Source organism: Vespula pensylvanica, chromosome 14 (genome assembly GCF_014466175.1).
Source record: "Vespula pensylvanica isolate Volc-1 chromosome 14, ASM1446617v1, whole genome shotgun sequence".
Lineage (NCBI taxonomy): Eukaryota > Metazoa > Arthropoda > Insecta > Hymenoptera > Vespidae > Vespula > Vespula pensylvanica.
Genome location: NC_057698.1, coordinates 355,312 through 374,244, shown reverse-complemented (window position 1 = coordinate 374,244; position 18,933 = coordinate 355,312). Strand labels below are relative to the sequence as shown.

Below are 18,933 nucleotides of genomic sequence, written 5' to 3'. Positions count from 1 at the left end.
CAACCATACGTTTATCGTAAATCTCTCTTCTTCTAACTCCCCCTCCCTTTCACCATTTGCCCTCTCTCTCTTCCTCTCACTTTCTGTGTATCTATCTGCTTCTTTCTTGCTCGCAACGTGTTAATACTCACGCGCTCGATTCTATTTACTTCGTTGTACTCGCCGAAAAGCTATCGTAATTCTTTTTCTCACTCTTATTGCTCGAACTTATATATGTCTGTATATATATATATATATCTTTTTTTTTATTCGTTTCTCTATTTTAATTAACTCTTTATCATGTTGTTTTGGTTTGTTAAGATTGTGTATTATGGCATAAAAAATTAAGTGTAAAAAAAGTAGCAATGATTCCACCAATAATATTTCAACATAAAAAATATTAACCAATATTAACCGTGTCTACAGTGATTGGTTGTTGCATATGTCGAGAAGTTGTCACAATTATCAGCGATTGATTATAAACAAATCATATGACTGCAATCAACAGAAACTTTGTAAATTGAGAACTCTACTGCTGTCATCTATATTCTTCCAACGACTCATCTTCCTTTGTTTCTCGAGCTCATCATTGGCCTTTCAGCTTTTGTTTTATATTCTTTAATTCGTTTAAAATATTCTGTAAGGTCAAATACTTATAATTAGTAGAAATAATCAATATTTTGTATAGAACTTTTAAATAAAAGAACAAGACAAAAAATTAAGATTCAAAGGCCATCTTCCGAACTAAATATCAACCTATTTAAATCTGAATACAAAACTTCGTTCGTTACGAATCTAAGGTCTTATATTCTATGGCCATTCAATTTGAATTTTTGCACGAACATTTAAATATGTGTAAATATATATTATGGTATTTTTGTATCGAGTGAATTTGTGTAATATATCGTACAACGTATTATGAAAACTTCAACAAAAATTGAACAATTGTTTACATTACCTTTAGACCAACTATTTAAACAATTTGTATTATGACGTACTTAGAATTCATAAAAAAATATAAATTGTAGTAAAATATATTTGCGATTGAAAATTATTCTTTCAATGTTAACTATAAAATCTATGAAAATTTTTTGTTTATTTAACAAAACAATTATTTGTAATTAACGAAACGATTACAAAAAATTACAAATAATAATACGATTAGATGGAATACTGCCTTTATTTTTCTGTCCTTTATTACCCCTTCAATTTATTGATCGAATGTTATATCACGAAAAGCATGCGCATATGTATTACACATATTCGTAAAGAAGGATGCCTTACAGAGATTTATACGTTTTCTTTAATTTTATTGCAATTTTTCACTGCATAAACGGTGAAATTTCTTTAAAAAAAAATGAAAAACATGCCGATATCGCGAATAATTATGACGCCTGTTTTGAAAGTTTCGACGTCCACACTAATAAAATCATTAAGACTGAAGATTCATGTGATCTTGGTGCAAAATATTTGAATGTATTGGACCTTGAATCCAGAGAAGACTGTTTTAAATACTGTTGTGATACAGATAAATGTGATGTCTTTATATTTGAAGAAAAAGTAAGTATCGATATTTTTTACAATTTACTATTTGTTTATCAATTCATATTCAAAAGTATAATATTGCATGAATTGCTAGAAACCAGGAAGTTGTTACTTGTTTGAATGTGGACCACTTGAAGATTTCAAATGTAAATTTACCACTCATGTTAATTACACAAGTGCAGTACTTACCAATTACAATATACGCAATCATCCTCAATTGGAAGAAGAAATTCAAATTTCTCAACACGAACACGAGTTAAAATCATTAAGGTAAATTATATTTAACGTATTAAAGTTTCATATACATATCGTATAATTGTATATAGTTTGTATTATACATTAAATATGACTGATTGAAGATAACCATTATATATATCAGTTATTATAAACTTTACAGAAAACATTCCAATATTCCACCAGTTCAATATGCTGTTACAGAACATAGTGTAAAGCCAAGTGTTGCTGTAACATCACGTCCAATTGTAACGACACCACCAGCTAAACAAGGTAATATGTTTGATGTTTCAATGAAACATGAAATTTATAGTTATAATACTGGATTTTTGTTAATAAATATAGGTTGTAGTCACAATCAATACGAGTGTCGTTCAACTGGAGACTGTATAGCTATATACAATGTTTGCGACGGTATTCCGCAATGTACCGATGGTTCTGACGAAGCGGCAGACCTTGTATGTCCTACTGAAAAGCCGACTGTTCCACCTTCGGTAGTGATACAAAGACCATCCCCACAATTACCTTCTAATGTTATGAAGTATCAGCAAATGATCAATCAACACAAAAAAGTTTATCATCATGGTTCAGAAAATAATCCACAGAGATGGGAATTATCACAACCGCAAAATCTTCTATACCCAGTACAAATGGAAAAAAGCTTTGGTTCACCAGCATATCAATGGGATTATCAACCATTATATGAACAAAACAAAGATTCCTATGTTCCAGGAAACTCTTATCATGGACAAAATAATTTTAATCCATATGATCGTAAGTATAAAATTAAAGATATCTGATGTTAGACTACAATTTACTAGCAATGTCGGATGTAATGTTATTACGTTAATATTGTATTTTGTTTCTAGAAAACCAGCCTCATAGTTTTAATCACAAAGGATCTAGTGTTATAGGAGAACCTGATGTAGACAGGTAATAAGAATAGAATCTAATCAATTTAATAAATTTTTTTAATGATTTGTAGACTCAATAGTTTGCGTTTTAGTAATGTTTATGCAGATTCAAAGAATCCTTATCCATCACACTTTTTATTAACACCCAACAAAGGAATGTTGCAAGAGGCTCAAGTTCAGCTAGCACCATCAATAACACCAAATCTTCCACAAAAATTGGACAACTACTTAAGTAAAGATACAAAGAATACAGTATCACCACCTTGTGAGGTCAGCTAATATTTTTCATATACAATATATTTATAACATTTATGTAATGTAACGTACTAATTATTTTAGACAGCGGTACAGCATACAGATACATTAATTAAAGATAAAGAGATTAAAGGTAAAGTAGATAAAAAGAAACAAGAAGAAACATCAAATATTAAAATAGATGAACATACTACAGAAAAATCCCATACTATAAAAATTAACGTTTCCAAACAAAATCGTGAACGTAAAAGTGAGTTAACAGGTATGAAAAAAGTTGTATATAAGAAGTAAATTGCATAAAAAATATGTTTGATTTTAACTGCAACTGTATATACATTTTGTAGATTATAAAAGTATTATAATTTTGGAGACAAAAGAACATGAAAAAAGTTCTGTAGTTGCAGAACCTCTTCGACAAACAAATTCGACGAAACTTCTAAAACCAAAAAGTGCAGTAATTTCCTTGGTACTAGGATTAATAACTTCACTTACTACTGCTGCATTAATAGCTTGTCGATTATGTCTAATAAAAAGACGTAAACACCGTGGACACGGACCTTATGCTCACGATCCTGATTATTTAGTTAATGGAATGTATCTTTAATTATATCAAAAGAATCCTACTGATAGCTCCCTGATCATATAGTGCTATTAACTTCCTAATATATAGTGTTAATATTTATATAATGATAATAATTTTCATCAATTTCATTCGATGAATTTTCAATTTCAATGACGCGTATTGCAGTAAAAAATAAATCATTGTTGAATAAGAAGATTATAACAAATAAAATGTTTTACGCATAGTAATCGTATGTAATGTTATTTTTAAACGTTTCAATTTTATCTTGTACTTCTGAGAATGACGAATAGTAGACAATTTATTACATTTATGTGAAACAAATATAATTTTTTACAAATATAATTAGTATTACAAATATAATTAGTCAAGAAATTTAGTAAATCTTTATATTGAAATATTATTTTTTAATGTATTAACAAGACGACAATGTATGATAAATGATACAAAACATTCACTTTGATTCATATTTGTTAAATATTTCTGCATTACATACTGTTTATTACCTGAGCCATCTTATATTCAAACAGCACGAATCTTAAAATTATAGGACTAATAGTTATGCTGAATATTTTCTATTGTTATTGTACAAATGTTCTGTTATTTCTTTCTTTTTTCCTTTTTTTTTTTTTTTTAATTTCTTTTCTGAATATATCTTTGAAAACATAGGCCAATATGTTTAGGTGTAATCCATCGTTAATACAATATTGTAAATATATTATTTGCAAGCAAAGTGTCTAATCATGCATTATTTTACATAATGTTAGTTCCTTACATTTTAAATATACATGTCCATTATAAAAGAGATGTACATATATCGAGATTACTTTAATATATACTTTATATTAAAAAAAAAGGATATACTTTGGAAAAGTATCTGTGATATTCAAATAAGAATACAGTGCTTTATATAAACAGTGTTAAGATTAGATTTATAATGTCATATCATTTTTATCTTTTTCTCATGATTACAACCATCCTGATTTGAAATTCGATAAGTGCTTGAATTTTTATCTATGCAAAGATTTAAAATATTTATTTAAAATACTTCAATATACTTGTTAAAATATTCAAGACGATCTATTGCATAAAAAACTATATTGCACTTATGTTTGTATGAGATGTATATCATACGTTTATTACCGGAGTATCAGACAAGGAATGAACGCGATTAAATCTACGATTTTTAAGGATTACCATTGCTTCTGCAAGATCGGCTCTTTTACTAAAAAAATCAACTATTGGTGGACCAGTTAATGCAGATGCTAGAAATTGTTCAATAGTTATCGACCAATCAGGATCTGAACAAGATGATGTACTAGGTGGATTTCCATTACGATCAGGCGACTATAAAGAAAGATTATTTTGAAAAATAAAAAAGAAAATATATATATATATATATATATGAAAGACAATATAAAGAATATGAAAATATTTGGTATGGAACATATTGTTTCAGTTACCGAAGATATGTGTTGTGCAGCAGAAGCAGCTAATAATAAACTATCTTCAGATTCATCCCGACTAATATTTAATTTTTTTCCCACATCACCTAATTGTAGCAAAAGAGTACCTAGTGACAGTTTTAACAAGCATGTAACACTTAATTACAATGATTAAACATTACATATTAAAAAAGTAAAATAATAGTACCTATTGATGCTATACTGTGGTATGTTTCTTGTTCTTCTAATTGTGCTGGAAACATATCATAAAGTGTTTTCCATAATGCTATGAAGTGACGTTGAGACATTTTTGGCACCACTTTTAAATCTAAGGGACTATCTCTTGATGCAATCATAGAGCGTAAACTATCCATACTCTGTATTTCCCAGGACTGATCACCATGTTGACTGTTCATGCTTGTTGATCGTGATAATGTACCCACTGTTGGTTCTTCTGCTACACTGACCGGCATTTCTAAGGAAGCCACACTCTGTTCCATACTATCAAAAAAATCTGTTGCTTCTGCTGCTACTTCAGCTCCATCTAATCAGTATAATCGCTTATACTTTTACTAATATATATAATAATAGTTTTTCATTGACGATGTGCAATGAAAATTAATATTTACCTGAATGTGTGGGCGAGTCAAAATCAGCAGGTGTAAGAAGTGGTGGTAAGTGTAGAGTATAAAGAAGTTTCAACCTTTGTGTTTGATCAGCTGTTGCAGTCATCCCAATAGCTTGTACTAATTCTCGAAAATTTAGTAAACCATCACGATTACGGTCCATTAACTAAATGTATAATACTATTTACAGGTGTTCTCAAAATTTATAGTCATAAAATAATCACAAACTTACACGAAATAATCGAGCAGAAAGAGATTCAGCTTGTGTACATTTACCCCATGGCGATAAACCACCAAATAATATTCTAAATAATTCAAAGTCAATTTTATAAGCTTCGTATGGTGGTTGCGTAGGATCATATCTATCGGGTTCAGACTTTCGCTGGCTCATCAATTCTTCCCTCACTAATGCTAACAGTTCCTATGCACATTCGAATATATTCTATATATAATATATTCTATATGTATAATGAAATATTATATATTTGATTATATTAATTGTTGTACATAAAAAAGTTATACCTGTAATTCCTCCATTGTCATATATTTATCTACAATAACACTTCTTATTACGTTTTTTTCTATTCCTTCTTCTAAACTTTGAACTACTCTAAGCCTATGTTTTAAACGAAGCCTTTCAATTCCTCCAATAGTCAAGGAGCCATATCTTACATATGATTCATGTATTAATGTCTGGACAGATATACTCTATAAGAAAAACAAAACAAAAATATTTACACAATGCTTTCATTTTATTTCTATAATACAAATAAACTTACTCTATTAAGTGTAGCATTATCAACTGGTCTAGGAAGAATAGGACCTTCGTCGTTATAAACACCTCCTAAATAATCTGTTAACAATTGCATAGCCTCCCCATCATCACGACAAGTAAGGAGTTTATCTTGATTCCATTGTAGCACTGTTAATGCTATCTAGTACAAGAAGAAATACCTGTTTAGATCAAGTTATTTTTGTATATAATATATTCTACTATTACTAGACAATGTTTATTTATAAAATCTGATAACATCAATTGTATTAAATAAAATTTGTTTTGATAATGAAGTTTACCTGGAAAATGACCTTAGCTCCATCATAAAAAAAACAATCCATAATATTTACAGCACTGCTTGTTGGCATTACACTTAAAAATATTGTTAAAAACCAAGAGAGTGATATGACTTTTATAAGTCCAAGATCTTGTAGTCTAGCATGCAGATCTGGTAAATATTCTGCAGCTAATTCTTCTAAGAGACCTTGATCGACAAGAGCACCAACGACACGTCGATCGTAATAATCAGGTAATAAAGATTCACAAACGTTACACAACTGCCAAAAAGCAGATTCTTCTGAGCAGTATATTAAAAGAACTGAAGCTACTATATTCATAGCTTGACAGTATCCTATTGTACAAAAATGAACAAAATAATTATAAAAATTAAATATAATAAAATACAATACCAATATAGCAACGTTAATAATAATAATAATAATAATAATAATAATAATAATAATAATAATAATAATAACAATAACAACAACAATAAAAATAATAATAATAACCAATTTGTGGATTTCTCCATGCATAAGCAGATAATACCCTCCTTAAAGCACTGATACCAGTATCCGATTGAAATGCAGGATGTTCTGGTAAAGATCTATGCAAATCTCTCTCTATTTCTTCATTAGCTTGGCAAGATTTACCCAACGATTTATCAACCAAAGATTTATAAAGACCTGAATTGATTGCCATCTCATTTAATGCACCTAATACCAAAAGTCAGATCTTGCATTCATAAAAATTTTCTTAGTGCTTTTATATTATTTTATATAATACACTTTCTATTACCAGAAAAAGTAAGCCAAACTTCTCCTCTTAAAGACTGTGGAATTCCTTGAATCACAAGCTTTGCCATTTCTACAGTTCGATACATCGTGATACCTCGTCCATATTCTGCAAAATGAAGTTCCCATTGCTTTTCCTTAGCTTCTTGTTTTAAAGCTGCTTCACTACTGAGTGGAGCTTTAAAAAGTGTCATTAATGGAGGTTGAGGTTTCCATGTTCCTACAAGCTTCATATCCTCAGAGTTATTCAAACTATTTGTTGAAGTGTTTTGCAAACTCAGGCTGCTACCACCTCTACATAAAAACAATTAAACACTTCAACATATAATAAGTATTATTTCTATTATTAAACATAATTTTGTCTGAACTTACAAATGCATTAATTTTGATTTAGCCAAAAGTTCAGATATTTTTTGAACTACAAAATCTCTGTCTTGAATCTGTGCAAATAAAAATGATGCACGTGCTGTAGTTACCAATATTGATTTATCTACAGAGGAAGATTGATTTTCTGCTGATTCAACAAGTCGTACTTCTCTCAAGGGTATGACTAAACTTACTAATTTTCTTACCTAAGAGATGATTAACGATATATGAAAACTTTTTATTAAAATTCATATTATTTCGTTTTATATAGATATTTACCCTACTGTCAAAGCAGAGATAGTTTTGTGAGAGATATATTTTTCCCCAAACATATCTTTTGTTATACGGAGTCCACAAGGTTGCATCGATACTACCATCTAATTTTTCGCTTCCTGGTAATCTAAATTGTAACCTGTATGCTTCTGAATGTGCTCGAGCATCAAGATCTCTTTTTAGGAACGATGGTTTCTTAGGTACATTTTTACTAAAGACAAATAAATTTTATAATATTTAATAGTTATTAAAAGAAAAATTATAACTGTATCAAAATAACATAAATATACACACCTTAATTTATTCAATAGATCTCTGTCCTCATTGAAACCACTCTTTTCATCAATGAGCCTATGAAAAATTATGTATAGACTTGTACCAGTTTCACCTATAATGGATGGATAAAAGTTCGAAAAAGTACCTTTTCATGGCGATATTTGTAAGTTGTTCCATTAATGAATATGTCTCCGATTTGTGTAGAAACATAGAAAAGTAATGCTACAAAATGAAGTAATAGATAAATGTTTGTAGCAGTGACATATCTTGCCATGATATATTAATTATTTTAAGATAACAATAACATGTAAATAGAACTTTTTACCTCTTTATTATCACGTGTTACGACACGTATACTATCTGGAATTAATATGGAATTTGTTTTACCCAATTCGATAATATCTGCCCATCTTATAACTAATTTTGTCTCTCTTGCTAGTATATAAGCATAAAAACACATATGATTTACAGACAGATATAGCCATCCTTGCCTAGGTATTCTAGATTTCCAATAACTATAAGAAAGAAACATGAAATTATTTAGTATTACATTTGTAGTTTCACTAATTTAATATAAATACCTGCAAGAATAATAATTGACCAATTTGTCTTCTTTTGGTATATTAAATAACTGATGAAATTTGAAAGATACTGTCTTAAATGCTGCCGGATCTTCCTCTGCAAATAACATATCACTTTTCTTATATAAGTATAGTTATAATAATATTTATTTACTTATTTGTTTTAAATTATATATATATATACATTTAAAAATAATTAAAAAAAATATAGTATAATAATTTACCATCAGCAAATTGACAATCTGGAATATTATTTGCAATAACAGATTGAATTTTACAACAAACAAATTCTGTTATATCTTCTTCTGTATCAAACGATTGAAGTGTATCCATTAAATTCGAATGAAGCCATTCCCAATCTTGCAAAATTTCTTCATGAGTCAAAGAACATGATATTTCTATGAAGTAAAAGAGAAAATAAGTTTGTCAGATTTTCATACTATAATATAAATTGCCTTAAAACATTGTGTTCAACTTCTAATTTTAACGTTTAACATATTACTTTTTATTAGAAAATAACTCATTGTAATCATTTTTAATGGTATTAATTTATTAGAATAATATGTTACATATTTATATATAAACTCACAATATTTGTAATGTATGTTGCAAATAATGAATAATTTGTTATTAATTATTTTATTACCCCAATAAACTTCTGACGATGGCGTTTGATGCAATATTCTAAATGGTGCTGGTTTGGTGTCAAATACACTGTCCAATGTTCCTACCAATATAGAAGTAAGGCCTTTGGTTTTTCCATGGCCTTTACGGCGTTGCAAAACAAAATATACCGTTGACTGTTCATTTACCCTATTAATAAATGAATCAATAATGTAATCATAATACAAAAAATGTAATACTAAGAAAAAGTTGATTTCATAAAATTTATATATTAGAAGTAAAATTCAATATGATTGAATAAAGTGAGTGATGTTAAAAACAAACGAACATTAAAATATTTGTTAAGTAAATGAACGAACAAGTAGAAACATGAAAGCAGCTACATCATTCGAAAAACGCGCTAATTTTTGTCCTCTCGAAATGTCAAGCACGCACTTTTATTAACACGTCAACTTCTTAGAATAACATCTGCCGCGTTAACGAGAAAATTTTATTTGTCTTGTTTAAATGAAACTTTCAGGATATCAATGTTTTTAGATTAAATATTTATCATATTTTTAAGTATAACAGAATTTTTATTGCGTTTGTACGATTTACGTTCGTACACATGTCATACATACACGTATGAACAATCGTATAGACGTATGCTAAAGAGGCTTATGCATGAAACGATAAAAATAAATACATATATCTTCGATATTATTTCGTAATCCAGATTGGATCATAAAAAATGTCAATTTCCAAATACAACATGGAACATAATGACAGAGAAGTCACAGTCGGACAGAGAAAAGAAACGATTTAGTTGAAAATGCAAAAGATCTGCTATCAGTTGTATTTGACATATATTATAAACAGCAAGTCCATCTTCAAGTGTAAAACATTAAAGTTTACCACAAAGCATTAGCCAGTAGAACCTCCTTTGGCTTTACCCACATAGCTACTGCTTATTCATCCAGTATAAATATGGCACTAAGGCCACGATCCTAAATGTTTTATCGTATATTAAACAAAAAAAAAAAAATTTAAGCAATCTTATGAGCCTATTGTGTAAAAAAATTTGTCAAGAAGATAAACACCGATACACGAACTTCACAGCATTATCGTTTTACCACCACCACTCGCCATCGTCAGCTGCTGGTCTATGAATACACGTACGTATGTTTGGTCTGCTATGCCTGAAATGATCCATCGACAGTGTCGCCGCTCTTGCGACGTTAAATGTTGTTGAAATACATTGTCTATCTTTATTTTCTCTTTGTTCGAAATTCAACCGCGAAAATTCATAATTAGTAGTTTTTAAATAATTTTATGTCCACGATAGTTCCTACACTAATGCTAATTACGCTAATAAATATATCGTTATTCATTATTTTATATATATATATATATATATATATATATTTATAAAATGTATATCATGTGTATATATGTGTATGTGTATGCATGTGTGTGTATATATATATATATATATATGCAACGTCTAATGCAATAGATACAATAAAGAAAAATAAATGTTTTGTCAAGTATACAATCTTTTTCTTTTTTCTTTTTTGTTTTTTGGAACTATTATTTTACAATACTATCATAATATTTTCTATAGTCTCAATCAATGTTTATAAATTAATATTAATATAATAATGCATCTATATTAACTCGATTTCTGTAATTTACTTTCGTTTTAATCATTTCGTATGTTCATAGATTTGAAAGTTATATCATCATTTCGTGAAATTATTCGCAAGTATAGATTTATCGATTGATACTCATTATTAGTGAGGTAAGCTCTAAAATACCGTGCCGGCAATCGGAGTTCATACATACAATATCCGCTACATTTCGTTCGAGAAAAGAAAATTCACCGAGAAAAATATTTATTTTTAATAAAAATGTACGAATGTTAAGTGATCATATAAATCTACTTGTCTACATACGTACAATAAAAATGATTTTCTTTGATTGATTATCTATAGAGAGAATTATTTGAAAACGTGAGATTTTATAATGGAAAAAGGTTAGGTTACTTTTTCTATAATTTGAGACGAAATTTTAATACCTACGATTGAACATATCTTTAAGTACATTCTTAAGAGAAAACACATATCTTAAAAGAAATTTCGGACAAAGAAATCTATAAGAATCATTAAATATGTTTAAAAACACATTCCAAAGTGGCTTCTTATCCATTTTGTATAGCATTGGTAGTAAACCATTACAAATATGGGATAAAAAAGTGAGAAATGGTCACATCAAAAGAATTACAGATAATGATATACAAAGTCTTGTATTAGAAATACTGGGCAGTAATGTGAGTACCACTTATATTACTTGTCCAGCAGATCCAAGGAAAACGTTAGGCATAAAATTGCCATTTCTGGTAATGATTATTAAAAACTTGAAAAAATATTTTACTTTTGAAGTTCAGGTAAAAACAATTGCAATATAAATCTTATGAGTTAAGATCATTCTAATATATATTTTAAAAAATATTTCTTATTTTAGGTTATAGATGATAAAAATGTACGACGTCGATTTCGTGCAAGTAATTATCAATCAACAACTAGAGTAAAACCATTTATATGCACTATGCCAATGAGATTGGACGATGGATGGAATCAAATACAGTTTAATTTAGCAGACTTCACTCGTAGAGCATATGGAACAAACTATGTAGAAACTTTAAGAGTTCAAATTCACGCAAATTGTCGAATACGTAGGGTATACTTTTCTGATAGATTATATTCTGAAGATGAATTACCAGCAGAATTTAAATTGTTTCTACCAATTCAAAATAAAGCAAAATGTTAAACACATTAGATAGATCTTTTTCAAAGTAGCATATTTTGCAGAACATTTTCATTTTCATAAAAAATTAACATGTGTTACAGCGACTCTAAATAGTAATGCTAATAAATATAATTATTTATAGAATATTGCTTATATTTTATTCATTTTCTCATTGTTATTTACTCTGTTATATAATCTATATCCTAAATGGAATTAATATTGTAAAACCAAATTTCATATAATACTACACAATTCTATCAAATAAAAAATCTTAATCTTATTTAATTATTAAAAATACCTTAATATCACAATTTTAATTGACACAATTTTGATGAAAGACAAAAAAAATCGTACGTAGGATGTGCACCTATAACGTAACAATAATTCAATGAGAACTCTTTAATCTTTTTAAAATCTAATAGAACTGAACAATATTATAAAGCGAAATAAAAAATAAGAAAAGAGAAAAATTAAAATAAAAAATTATAAGTAATAATTATATGCAGCTCTTAAACGATACATTAAAATGAAAGAAGAGAAAAGGGTCCATTGGAAAGAGAGGAAGAGGGAGAAGCGACAGGGGAGAAGACGTACGTGGCGCGTGTATTAATTGCTAATTATTAAGTATTGATTTTTTTAAACGGGACATATCCGAGGGGGAGGCTGTTCGTTCGCGAATAACCGGGACTATTTTTCGCGCATAAGAGGAGGATGTCGGGTGGAGGTGAAGGGGAAGGGGTAAAGTACGCGAGGCGCTTCTGTTCGGCGTAGTGATACAAACTTGGCAAAATGGCGGGAAAGATTAGAACTCGGCGGAAAGATTTCGAAAATTCGGAGGGAAAATCGAGATGCACGAGATCATAGATCGCGTCAATGAACGAAGGATCGAACGAGGAAGATCAATGATAGAATAAGAAGTCCTCTCCTTAACGAATCGAAGAACCAAAATATGAAAAAGGTCAAAGTCGCGAATCAGATGGAAAATGGCGGACCAATTAAGAGAGCAGCCGCGTCGGTACATTTTATTCTTTATTTTCGACGATAGTATATATCTATTCTCGAAAGGTGAATATCCCAGGGCAATGTAGGGATGTAAAAAAGGTGATAACATGGATGAGAAGGAAAGGGGATGGAAAAGGCATGGAAAAGGCGGGTTTAATTGACGAAAGAGGAAATGCGAGATGGTTTTGACTTCGAACGCGTGCGTCGCGGCGCGGCGGCGAGAGAAATCCATAAATAAAACAATCGGTTATATACATATGTTTTTCAAATCGACGAATGCTATTATATATTTTGTATCGAGCACTCGTTTCGGAGGTAGACGCCGACGCCCGGCGCCGACGTCGTTTTTAACGCGTCGACGAGCCGCGTGCTGTTAGTAATCTCACCCAATCCGAGAGACTCATAAGTAAAAAAAAGGGAAAAGGAAAACGGGAAAAGAGAGGAAGAAAAAAAGGAGGATCGTTAGAATAATCAACCCTCTCTCTCTCTTTTGACGGGGGGGGAGGTACGCGTTGGCACATCGTTAAGATGCAACGGTGAAAAACGTAACTGGTCGTCTTCCGGGGTCGAACGACTAACCGCGTCTTCCGAAGGAAAAAAAGAAAAAGAAAAGAGAAAAAAGAGCGAAACGTACCAAATAAGATACTACGAGGGTGGGATAAGGGGGTGAAAAGGAAAGAGAAAAAGAGAGCGAGAAGAGAGAAAGCGAGAGAGAGAGAAAGAGAGAAAGAGAGAGAAAAAGAGAAAGAGAGAGAGAAAGAAAGAGAGAAAAAGAGATATGTTCGCTTTGCGGTGAGCACCACGCTTCGATATCTCGTCGCATCGTGCGGTGAGGGGAAGGATAGTAGTCTTTCCTTATAATTTCTTAGTGTCTTTATATTTTTTTCTTTTATTTTCTTTTTGAAATGGGTACAGCCGGTCGCGATTTCGAGCGCGATCGAGAAGACGGACTGCACTGTCGGATTTGTGCGTGCGACGTTACTGGGAACGACGGTGTCAACATTTTCACCGAGGATGGTAGACGGCACTACCTGCAGACCAAAATACGCAAATATCTCTACATCTTGGTAAGTTGTGCGACCTTGCGAGGAAAAAAGTAACCGATCGAATCGGTCCAAAAGGCAACGAACCGAGGCTGAGTGCGTGTTATGTTATGTGTTACCGGGATCTTTTTCAAAATCTCGACCGCTGGACGCGCGCGCGTCTTGCCCACCAAGATAGTGCATAGTTGTGTGTACGATTCCCACGTGCGACTCGGTACATTCACGATCGGATGAACGTTCCAGTTCGTCTTGCTTTTTATTTTTCTATTTATTTATTTATTTATTTATTTATTTATTTTTTTTCTTTTTTGTAAACCTTCTGCGATTGGCAATCTTTTTTCTCGCTATTATCTTTTATCGAAATATAAAACAATATAAAACCTATTTTTAGTCGTAAATAATTCTGGAAAATTTTACTTGACGATTTCTTGCCTTGTGTCGGTACTGTCGACGCACCGGTACAACACTCGACGGAGATTCAAGTAGGCATTAGGAATGCGTTCGATCGTAATGATCGTTAATTATTGTTAATTATCGTTAATTATCGTTAATTAACAAATAAATAATGCTATTTCTGTGATCGAATATGATAATCGGTATCATGATATTCGCAGAATGATATGTATCGCTATACAAATTAATAATAAATTAAAGATTTTTCCGGTAAATATTCTAAAATATACTAAAGTGATATGTATCCATTAATTATCTAATTAATAATCATATTTCTGCAAAAACAATTAAAAGAGATAATATTTTGATATAAATTCTTAACGAGAGAAAAATTACATTTATCTTTCATAAAAAATTCATATTTCTTTTAATAATATTAAATAATATATATTTATAAATACGAAAAATTAATACGGCAAATATTATTGCTCGTTGAATGAGCTTCATGGCAACCATTTTGTACAGTGCTGTAAAAGTGTTAAAAATTAGCATTTTATTGATTGCCATAAGTATAATGTACTGCATGCGCTGTATAAAGCGATGCGTCTATAAATATTTGAGAATGAAGCGGCGGCGTATTCAGATATGACGTCTATGAAATATTTTATGCAGAAAAAATAGAACATCGAATGTGTTTCAGATATTTATGATATTATATTAAAAGAAAAATATTTCATAACAAACTTTTAATTACGAATTCAATAAAAACTGATATTTTGGAAAAAAATTTCTTTAGAAAAAAATTATTATTATAGTTTAGAAAAATGATAATTAATAGAATAAACATAAAATTTATATAATACTTGAAGATAATTCTTATTGCAAGTGAATTGGTAATTAAAAAATATAATAAACAAATATATGAAAACAAAATATTTTCTTGTAAAAAAATAAATAAATTTTTTCTAATGAATTAAACCTTGTTTTCTCAATAAAATATTTTTATTCGCACAATTAACTTTGTTTGATATTGTCAAATAAGAGAAGAGTATATTACTTGATTTTTCTCAGGTATCCTCTGAAGATAAACTATCAAAGATGGTTTGTTTAACGTGTATCAAAAGATTGGAAGGAGTACATCGTTTTGCAATGATGGCATATCGTACACAAGAGAGATTAAGGTTACAGTTATATGAAAATTTGGACAATATAAATTCTGTTCAAGACATGGAGGAACAAAATTTAAAGGATACACAAGAAACTACTAAAAAAGTAGAAGACAGAGGATTATTGCATTCAATTCTTACAAAAGTATATATTTTAATTTATATTGCAATATATTTTTACTTGACTGTTTTATAACAAAAAGATTTTATTCTAGGGTGCCATAGAAATTTTAGCAGAAGGTGAACCACTTGGACCATCTGAATTATCCCATCTATCTGAAGAAGAAAAAAGTCATACTCCGAGTATGGAAGAAATGGAAGTCAAAGTAGATCCAATGTTATTTTTACAATGTGGTATGGAACAATCAGCTTCAGATATATCAGATACATCAGACCTTGAAGAAAGCGCAACCAGAACTCGTTCTCCTGAATTATCGAGTGTAACAAACAAGTAAATCATTGAAATTATTGCAGCATGAACAAATTAACATATAGATTTTTGTTAAATAAATTAATGAATTTTTAATTATAGAGATATAAAAATAGAAAAGGAAAAAACAAGGGAGTCTAATGACAATAAATTTAATGAAGAAACTGATGAAGATAATTTAAATACAACAAAACAATATGAATGTACAATATGTACACGATCCTTCATATCAGAGATTGGTTTACAAAATCATTTATGGTCACATCTACCAAGAGAAAGATGCTTGGATGGAAAATCTGTTTTGAGATCGCATCAAGTTTATTCAACAAACGGTGTGCTGCACACAAATGTTGATAACAATTCATCTGCCAACTTCATTTGTCCAATTTGTAGTAAAAAGATTTCTACAAAAGGAAACTTGAAAGTACATTTAGAAACTCACAGGCCTAAAGGAAAATATGGATGCGATATATGTGGCCGAATGTAAGTTTGGCATCAGTAGATATAATTTTATTAATCACAAAGAAATTTCTTTATTGTATAACAAATATTAATTAAAATTGATTTTGTTTTAGTTTCAAAACACAATCGAATTTATGCAGGCATAAAGAATATCATGGTGAAATTAGATTTCCATGTAATGTTTGTGGAAGAGTTTATCCAACAAACTCAACTCTTCGAGCTCATAGTATAACGCATTCGGACTTAAGACCACATGCTTGTCCTCTTTGTGATAAAACATTCAAAAGGAATCAGGATTTGAAATTTCATATAAATCAACATACTGGTGCAAGGCCTTACCAATGTCCTTATTGTCCAAAAGCATTTGCCAGTTCTGGTAATTGTTTTTCACATCGTAAAAGAATGCATCCTCGAGAGGTACATAGAGATAGACAAAGGGCAGCAGATTTGATGAGATGAGCTGTGAGTAACCAAGACGAAGAGTGGAGTTTTAGCTGAATACAGTATTTGATAGAAACAATTGTATAAACTTTTTTTAGCTGTATTATACAGAAAAAAGAGCTTTACTTTTGAGATTAACGGTGCTAATCCACAAAGTGATGATAGTTTTATATGTTTTTATTCTTTTTAATTTTGAAGTTAAATATACTATTGCTAATGATGTTGATAATATACTTTATTACTCACAAAATATGTATTCTTGTTTGATGTAACAGAATATTATAAGTACACACAATTATCATTGATAAAAACAAAAAAACTTCCGATAGTTGTAATTAATTTTGATTACTACATGCACAAGTAGGTTCGAAATTTCATAGCCAGTAGTAAAAATTAATGTTCCTTATATAGTTTCTTAAGTATATGTGCAGCATTGAATATAGAAAACATATTTTCATTGAAGTATATTAAAGACATTTTAAGATAGTATTCTAAATATGTTTATGTTATATAATTATAAAGTGAATGACAATGAATTATGTTTCATTTTTATTTTAATATTCACTGCCAAATACACACACACACACACACACCATGTATACATGCATACATACGTGCATACATATGTGCATATATATATGTGTATATATATATGTGTGTATATATATGTACATGTATATATGTATATATTTATAATTACATTAGAACAGTTTTGAATAACGTTATAATTGATGTAATTATAAATGATAATATAGTATGTTTACACATTACTATGATAGTATGTTGAATATGAACTAAGAATGTAGAAGAATAATAATAAATATACAATTTTCTCTTTATAGAGCTGTGATATGTTAATGATTTTTTATACTGGTTATGAAATTTACAACTTACTAGAAAGTAGATAAATACAAAAAAATTATATTACTTGAGAAGCATCTGACATAGTTACTGAATCTTACTGACAGTAACACAAGGTCTAAAATTAATGATAAAATAATATATTGAATCGTCCTTTATAAACAAGTAAGTTGTATGTAATCGAAATGATATAGTGGTTCTATAGGAATTTTATATATTGAGTGTCTTAAAACTCATAATTAATCTTTGACAGATGAAAGAGGATAAAGTTTTAAGATGATAGTTCTTTTGCCTTAAAATATTTACCTCTTTCATCTGTTCAAAGATCAATTATCAGTTTTAGAAAACTCTATATATAATGTAAAATGTATAATGACCAAAGACGTTCGTGCAAATGAGAACATTTTTTGTAGCTTTCAACATATTTTTAGCACAATATAAACATTATCATAAATGTTAAGACTGTTTATAAAGAAAAATTTTGTGTCAAATTAGAATAATATAGGTTAGGGAAAAAAGCGAACAATGGCCACAACTACAAACTGTAACAATATAACAAATGAGTTTGGTTATAAAATGAAACAGTATTAAAAATAAAACAAAAAAGAAAAGAAAAGAAAAGAAAAGAACAAATGATATAGAAATTGTAGCTCATACACAACACACACACACACAGGGAAACACACGCACGCACACCATACGTACCGACATACACATATATAACAAACTATTGTAATATTATTCTTATAAGTGGAATTGTAATTGAAAATAAATGTTAAATGAAGTCTGAGTAGTTCTAGGG

The 18,933-nt window shown here is 29.6% G+C and overlaps 4 protein-coding genes across 8 annotated transcripts; 3 read left to right on the top strand and 1 right to left on the bottom strand.

Annotated features, from left to right (window-relative positions):
• The first annotated feature begins 1,205 nt into the window (after window positions 1–1,205).
• LOC122634327 lies at window positions 1,206–3,638 on the top strand. Its single transcript, XM_043823157.1, has 8 exons — window positions 1,206–1,539; window positions 1,619–1,794; window positions 1,922–2,031; window positions 2,104–2,532; window positions 2,628–2,691; window positions 2,765–2,942; window positions 3,012–3,189; window positions 3,272–3,638. Exons 1-8 carry the CDS (start codon window positions 1,255–1,257, stop codon window positions 3,529–3,531), a joined length of 1,680 nt encoding a protein of 559 aa, XP_043679092.1. The 5' UTR covers window positions 1,206–1,254; the 3' UTR covers window positions 3,532–3,638.
• A 476-nt stretch (window positions 3,639–4,114) lies between these two features.
• LOC122634324 (TBC1 domain family member 9) lies at window positions 4,115–17,289 on the bottom strand. Of its 2 annotated transcripts, none has more exons than XM_043823148.1 (19): window positions 17,169–17,289; window positions 9,569–9,735; window positions 9,147–9,320; window positions 8,923–9,019; window positions 8,667–8,856; window positions 8,487–8,563; window positions 8,360–8,416; window positions 8,072–8,276; window positions 7,799–7,998; window positions 7,431–7,720; window positions 7,145–7,348; window positions 6,653–6,984; window positions 6,358–6,513; window positions 6,101–6,286; window positions 5,811–5,999; window positions 5,582–5,744; window positions 5,161–5,496; window positions 4,971–5,080; window positions 4,115–4,854 (listed from the first exon to the last, which is right to left on the bottom strand). In XM_043823148.1, exons 3-19 carry the CDS (start codon window positions 9,253–9,255, stop codon window positions 4,636–4,638), a joined length of 3,120 nt encoding a protein of 1,039 aa, XP_043679083.1. In that variant the 5' UTR covers window positions 9,256–9,320; window positions 9,569–9,735; window positions 17,169–17,289; the 3' UTR covers window positions 4,115–4,635. The 2 variants fall into 2 exon arrangements, with proteins under 2 accessions (XP_043679083.1, XP_043679082.1); XM_043823147.1 differs by lacking the exon at window positions 17,169–17,289 and adding an exon at window positions 10,441–10,689.
• Window positions 11,140–12,477, top strand: LOC122634331 (cilia- and flagella-associated protein 20). The gene is made up of 2 exons (XM_043823163.1): window positions 11,140–11,971; window positions 12,049–12,477. The coding sequence occupies exons 1-2, from the start codon at window positions 11,696–11,698 to the stop codon at window positions 12,352–12,354; spliced, it is 582 nt and encodes a 193-aa protein (XP_043679098.1). The 5' UTR covers window positions 11,140–11,695; the 3' UTR covers window positions 12,355–12,477.
• LOC122634328 (zinc finger protein 721-like) lies at window positions 12,702–17,401 on the top strand. 4 transcript variants are annotated; one of them, XM_043823158.1, is made up of 5 exons: window positions 12,702–14,402; window positions 15,843–16,082; window positions 16,153–16,388; window positions 16,470–16,850; window positions 16,943–17,401. In XM_043823158.1, the coding sequence occupies exons 1-5, from the start codon at window positions 14,241–14,243 to the stop codon at window positions 17,286–17,288; spliced, it is 1,365 nt and encodes a 454-aa protein (XP_043679093.1). In that variant the 5' UTR covers window positions 12,702–14,240; the 3' UTR covers window positions 17,289–17,401. The 4 variants fall into 4 exon arrangements, with proteins under 4 accessions (XP_043679093.1, XP_043679095.1, XP_043679094.1 ...); XM_043823160.1 differs by lacking the exon at window positions 12,702–14,402 and adding an exon at window positions 14,706–14,860; XM_043823159.1 differs by lacking the exon at window positions 12,702–14,402 and adding an exon at window positions 14,879–15,041.
• The last annotated feature ends 1,532 nt before the right edge of the window (window positions 17,402–18,933 follow it).

What these genes read in the sequence shown, in the direction of transcription:
- LOC122634328 (XM_043823158.1), top strand. Translation starts at nt 14,241, where the DNA reads ATGGGTACAGCCGGTCGCGATTTCGAGCGCGATCGAGAAGACGGACTG. An exon ending in GCAAATATCTCTACATCTTG is followed by an intron (nt 14,403 to 15,842) that starts GTAAGTTGTGCG and finishes GATTTTTCTCAG; the next exon opens with GTATCCTCTGAAGATAAACT. An exon ending in TTATCGAGTGTAACAAACAA is followed by an intron (nt 16,389 to 16,469) that starts GTAAATCATTGA and finishes TTTTAATTATAG; the next exon opens with AGATATAAAAATAGAAAAGG.
- LOC122634331 (XM_043823163.1), top strand. Translation starts at nt 11,696, where the DNA reads ATGTTTAAAAACACATTCCAAAGTGGCTTCTTATCCATTTTGTATAGC. An exon ending in ATTTTACTTTTGAAGTTCAG is followed by an intron (nt 11,972 to 12,048) that starts GTAAAAACAATT and finishes TTCTTATTTTAG; the next exon opens with GTTATAGATGATAAAAATGT.
- LOC122634327 (XM_043823157.1), top strand. Translation starts at nt 1,255, where the DNA reads ATGCCTTACAGAGATTTATACGTTTTCTTTAATTTTATTGCAATTTTT. An exon ending in TCTTTATATTTGAAGAAAAA is followed by an intron (nt 1,540 to 1,618) that starts GTAAGTATCGAT and finishes ATGAATTGCTAG; the next exon opens with AAACCAGGAAGTTGTTACTT. An exon ending in GACACCACCAGCTAAACAAG is followed by an intron (nt 2,032 to 2,103) that starts GTAATATGTTTG and finishes TAATAAATATAG; the next exon opens with GTTGTAGTCACAATCAATAC.
- LOC122634324 (XM_043823147.1), bottom strand. Translation starts at nt 10,484, where the DNA reads ATGTGGGTAAAGCCAAAGGAGGTTCTACTGGCTAATGCTTTGTG. An exon ending in CTACTGGCTAATGCTTTGTG is followed by an intron (nt 9,736 to 10,440) that starts GTAAACTTTAAT and finishes ATTTATTAATAG; the next exon opens with GGTAAATGAACAGTCAACGG. An exon ending in TGACAATGGAGGAATTACAG is followed by an intron (nt 6,000 to 6,100) that starts GTATAACTTTTT and finishes GAATGTGCATAG; the next exon opens with GAACTGTTAGCATTAGTGAG.